Consider the following 6,182-nt stretch of genomic DNA (forward strand, 5'->3'; position numbering starts at 1 on the left):
TGTGCAACTCAACAATGTTACATTGTGCAACTACGGTTAATCTTTCCTCTTACCACATGTAAACTTGTTTTGCAGAGATACTACAATGGAGTGCTTAAAGAATGTTACAAGATTGGGGGACACTCTATTTGAATTGTTATCGGTTGGTCTAGGACTGTGACACCTGAACATTTACAAGACATGGGAATGGGATGCACTGAAAGATATAATTTTGTCTCACTACTATCCATATGCCCTCGGTCGGAGCTGACCTTGGGAACTACTAGACAATCTGATCCTGCATTCCTTACTATTCTTCTACAAGGCCAAATGGGCGGTGTTCAAGTGTTTCAGGGAAATCAATGGCTTGATGTTCACCCCATTGTCGGAGGCTTAGTAGTAAATATAGTGGACTTTCTCCAGGTTTGTCTTCTAGAATTATTATGATAGTTTTCCATCATCATCCCCACAATTTTCATCATTTATCACTAATGTATCTAAGGTTTCTTAAAATTGACTCAGGTTATTGTTGAAAAAGATTCTCACAACTCAAATGCAAAATTAAGGCAAATAACTAAAAAATAAAGAAAATCAAAACACAAGAATTTTAAAGTGGTTCGACCCAATCAATTTAGTTTACGTCCACTATCCACTCAAATAATCCACTAAGCAAAAGCTTACAATTGTACAATTTTTAGAAAAGAAAAAATTGCAAACTCCTTACACCATCCTAAAAAACCTAATTACACCTTTAATAACAACCCATAATGACTATTCTTTTGGTGTTTGTCTTACACTTTTTGAGATATTTTAAATTCAAAAGCTCAAACTACTAGTCTATTTAAAAGGGAGAGTCCCCTTGCAACTCCCATTCCTAAGCAACATGGGATTCAAGGCACTATCCCAACAATTCCTCCCTTTACTTGAATCCCCAAACATCACAGTAGCATCTAAAAATCTTACTCTGCTGACAATCTTCTTTTCTTTCACAACAGGAACTGGAACAATTTTATTTCTTGATTTCTTAAAACACACTCCTTTATCAAGCAAATATAGTTGTTTTTCATTCCTTTTGCCTTGCAAAATTAGAACATCATCTTTATACACTTCGCATCCATCTCTTTGACCAATGTAGATATACCCACGAGAAGCAAACTCATCCAAAGAAATCAAATTGTGACCACAACTTGGTACATACCTCACATGACGAAGCTTCTTAACAACACCATTATGAAGCTTGAGACGAACGCTACCAACGCATTCAATCTTCACTTTCTTGTTATTATCGACAACAATATTTCCGTAATTTCCATCTTCTTACAATTCAACAAAACAATCTTTATCATTAAAAACATGCATATATATAACAAAATCTAAAACCCAACCTTTTTCACCCTTTGAAGTTTGAGTTTCATCTTGACGTGTTACTAAAAATTCACGTTCATTATCAGCAACCCAAGCATCATCCTTCGAATCCTTCATAAGTTGAGCTTTCTTGAAAGCAAGCATATCCTCCCTTAATTTTTTGCAGCGTGGTTGGATATGTCTCTTCTCTCCACAATAATAACACTCCTTATTACTGTAATCTCTGACTTCTGATTTATCACTTAATTGTCTCTTGAGTCCTCGCTCGATTAGAACCTTTTACAACTAGTAGATCTCCTCTAAGTGATGAGTTCTCTCATCCCATAAACCTTTCATTCTCACACAACAAGGCAGTCACATCATCTAATTTAAAGTAGATATGACTATCAACAAAGTTTGAACTAAAGGTCTATAATATTTAAGGAAAGATGACAACAATATCAATGCATTTTCTTCATCCTTTAACTCATCAGAAATAGCCAACAATTGCGATACTAGCCTATTAAATTCATTTAAATGATCATGGAGACTCGTACCTTCATCCATCTTCAGAGAATACAGATCCATCTTTAAACACAATCTGTTATTCAACGATTTTGACGCATAAATACCCTCTAATTTTTTCCACAAACCCTTTGGTGTAGACTCAGTCAGCACGCTATATTTTATCTTTAGAACTAAGGTCAATCTAATTGTACTCAGTACTGACAACTCTCCTTTGAATTCTATTCCATTCTCTATTAGACATCTTCTCTTACTTACTCTCTTCTAATGCCTGATCAATACCTTATTGTACCAAAAGGTCTTGTATCATACTTTGGTATAACATAAAATTAATTTTACCATCAAATAAATGAACCTCAAACTTAGACATACCTCTAAGAAATTTGAGATACTTGATAATCGCCAATCTATTCTTAAATCCGGCCTCCTCTCGAGCTTGCCTTCTCCCAGTACCCCTTGTTGAAAAAAATTCGCACAACTCAAATGCAAAATTGAGGCAAGCAACTAAAAAATAAAGAAAATCAAAATAAAAGAATTTTAAAGTGGTTTGGTCCAATCAATTTAGCTTACTTTAACTATCCACTCAAATAATCCACCAAGTAAAAACTTACAACTATGCAATTTTTAGAAGTGAAAAAATTACAAACTTCGTACACTATCCCAAAAAAACTCAATTACACCTTTAATAATAACCTACAATTATTATCCTTTTAGTGTCTATCTTACACTTTTTAAAATACTTTAAAGCTCAATATTATAATTTATTTAAACGGGAGAATTCGCAAGCAATATGAGATTTAAGGCACTATCCCAACAGTTATATCAAACAAGTTTAAAAGTGTAGACCATGGAGTCGTCTCCATCGGTATTGGTAGGGTTTCCGTGGCATGCTTTCTCACAGGACATGCTACTGCGACGCCAAAGCTCTTGGGCCCATCAAAGAATTGACATGAGAAGAAAACCCACCTATTTACAGAGGTTTTCTTTTAATGAATACTTTAGCTCATTTTTCAAGGGCAGCTGCTGATAAGTCTGTGCTTTATCAATTGGAGCTGTCAAGATCGACTAATTGAATGAAGTTTTCAAATGTTGTACAAACAATTGACATATGAGTGTTGTTCTGGAGTCCTTCCAGAACCCATGGACGTTTGCTTAGCAGATGAAGTAATTTCCAAGGGACTACTCATGACAGCCAAGAAAATAGGTAGTCATTGTGGGGTATTCTCTATAATCTGTGTCTGATTCTTTCTGAAATTGTTACACTATTGGATTGAATATTGAGATGGGTAAATACGCAAGAGCAAGCATTTAAGTTGATAAGAAGAGATATGGGACACACTTTTGGAACCTGCCAATAAATTAATACGCATGTGACATAATTCGGAATAATCAAGCAAACTGTACTAGACTGATTGATACCATGTGATAAATAAGCTAACAATTTAATTATTCATTACTCGACTTTAGAAGATAACATGAAGTAATAATGTTTATATAAACATCAGTGATAGTCAATGAACTTCACTATTATTATCTTCATTCTCATCATTTTTCTTGTATGAATGAAACAGAAGATGGACATCTCGGATGCCAGTAAACCATCAGATTATGACAGAGCTGAAGGGCTTAAGAGTTTTGATAACACAAAAGCTGGAGTTAAAGGATTAGTAGATCTGGGATTGTGAAAATTCCCAGGATATTCATTCGACCTGATGATGAGCTAGCTGAGGAGTTGACCACTCATCAGAACAACTTTCAAGTACCAGTTGTAGATCTTGATGGCATCAGAGACGAAAGGCTAGAGGAGATTGTTGAACAGGTCCGAGCTGCATCTGAGACATGGGGCTATTTTCAGGTCGTGAATCATGGGATTCCCTTAGATGTGTTAGATAAAGTGCTTGATGGGGCACGAAAATTTCATGACGAGGACCATGAGGTGAAGAAAGGGTTATATTCTCGTGACCCAAAGAGAGACGTTAGATTCTACAGCAATTTAGATCTGTATCAGTCACGAACAGCTAATTGGAGGGATGCTTTGACTATTTCTACTTTAGCTTCCAACCATTTTGATCCAAGTAAAATACCAGAAATTTGCAGGTATAGCTACTACTACCATACGAATTTTAATTCAACAAATTGTTGATTACACTGTAAATTGCTAGGGAAAGGTGACAGAAATCATAATTCACAATTTCACATCTTAGCAAAACTCTATTTTAAAAGCCATATAACTGACACATATCTTATGTTAAGAGAATCGCCCCGTCAGGGATTGTTATTATAATTTCTATTTTAATCATTTATAGCACTGTTCTCTGAATAGTTAATTTTAAATAAAAGTAACAAGATCTTTGTTACAGTTAATTCATAAATTGTTGTGCTTTTAAGGAGTCGATGTAATAAACGTAAATTAAAAAATGGTTGTTTTTCCTTTCNAATAAGAGAAGGAAAACTAGGAAAGACAAAGAGGGAGTTGGAGAGGATGATAAGGAGAAAGTTGATCGAAGTGAGGAAGTAGGTGGAAGTGGTGAAAAAAATAAAGGGGTTAAAGGTTGATTTATTCAAGCCAATAGACGAGAAAAAGAAGAAATCATTTTATGTGTATTACAATAATGAAATAATTTACATATGGATCAAGTGCAAGATCGAAGATTATCCTCAGAAATGGTTTGATAAGATGCTAAGAATGGGTTGTTGGGTTCACGACTCGGTGACTTATTTTTTCCATAACGTATCCTGTTATCGCTTAAGCAATCTATTTTTTCTAAACAGATCGCTTGTAGAGAACAAGATTGATTGATTGATGCAGCACATTGATGATGTGTTGACACTTATAATGATGAGACAAACTATTTATGCTAATATCTATGATTAGTAATGTGCCATAACTGATGTGTCTTTCGGCCAGAGCCTAGAAGCCAATATCATGCCTTAATGAAACAGGCGAATGATGAAGTAGCAAAAAGAGGAGCCAAACAAAAAATAATGCTCACAGAGGATTTTAAAGGTGTCATTGCAGATTATTTGTTTGATGACAGGATATTTCAGTATGTCAGGGGAGAGAGGCCCAAATATGACAATAGTTGGGCAAAGGTGAAAAGGGTATACTGTGTCTTGAATGTGAAGCAAATGCATTGGATAATGTTGTTTGGCTATTGGGCGAGGGCTTGGTGCAGATTCTCCGTACAACAACTCCAATCAAGAATTTGTAAAAAAATAATCCATATTAGATTTAAAACACATATAATACAAAAAAATAACAACAAAAACATATTAATATTTTGGTCGTTAATTTTAACCCTAAACTTCTAATTCTATAACATTTAAGCCATTTTTGCTGTTTTAGTTGAAATTAAGTATGCCACGTCAGAAATTCAAACTGAAAGAAAAAAATCAAGGGTCCGTTTGTTTTATTATTTTGGATAGGATTTTAGAAATAATATTGGGTAGTTGAATAGGGTGAGTATTACGAGGTAAAATTTAAAAATTAACAAAAATACCCCCTAGGTTTGCTAATTTAACTAAACACCCCAGTATATAAAATTTTTGTAAAATGACAAAAATACCCCCACCCACCCATAATGCTAGATTTCGGCTACTACCGTCGGAATCTGGCTGAAAAATAGCATTACGACGTAGACCGGTCGGATCTGGTGGGTAGGGCGTCGATTTGACATTTTCTGGCCAGATCCACCACGAATCTAGCCAGAAAAGGCCAGATCTACGGCTGATCTGGCCGTCGATGACTGCAAAAGTCCAGATCTGGCCGTCGTTGTTGGACAACGATGACCATTTCTTTGGCTGTCGCTGATGGCCAAATGGTCAGAAAAGGCCAGATTGGTGAATTACTGGCCAGTTTCGATCGTTTGTAGGCTGTTGTGACAGATTCTGACTATCACCGACGGTGGTTGCCAGATTCTGGTAACTATGGGTGGGTGGGAGTGTTTTTATTAATTTTTAATTTTTTTTTTTGGAATATTTAATGAAGTTAATAAACTTAAGAGGTCTAAAAGTAATTAAAAAAATATACTAATATTTTCTAAATAATTAAACAAACAAATATTATAAAAATATGTTTGAGAATATGGATAAGAATATTAAACCCAAAAATATTTTCGCGCCCATTTTCTTTGTTGTCTAGGTAGTTAAATTGTCCCTAAAACTAACAACAATCTCAAGATAAAGGAGAAATCTCACCAAAACAAGGTAATTGTTCACGGACCCATATTTCCCGACACTGTCAACCAAAGCCGATCCCCACCCTTCAGATTTGAGATACTTGAGTCGTGAACCTGTCTTCAAAGTTTCAGTTCAATCGGACCACTAATTGAGTC

At 35.2% G+C, this 6,182-nt stretch overlaps 1 protein-coding gene across 1 annotated transcript; it reads left to right on the forward strand.

Moving 5' to 3' along the window:
* Positions 1-3,323: 3,323 nt before the first annotated feature.
* On the forward strand, positions 3,324-3,945 carry LOC116122892 (1-aminocyclopropane-1-carboxylate oxidase homolog 1-like; the record flags this gene model as incomplete). Its single annotated transcript, XM_031408693.1, has 2 exons — positions 3,324-3,328; positions 3,544-3,945. Coding segments are annotated over exons 1-2 (407 nt in total), but the record flags the coding sequence as incomplete, so codon positions are not given.
* Between the last annotated feature and the right edge of the window lie 2,237 nt (positions 3,946-6,182).

The sequence above is a fragment of the Pistacia vera genome, unplaced genomic scaffold, assembly GCF_008641045.1.
Source record: "Pistacia vera cultivar Batoury unplaced genomic scaffold, PisVer_v2 Contig1381, whole genome shotgun sequence".
Classification (NCBI taxonomy): domain Eukaryota; kingdom Viridiplantae; phylum Streptophyta; class Magnoliopsida; order Sapindales; family Anacardiaceae; genus Pistacia; species Pistacia vera.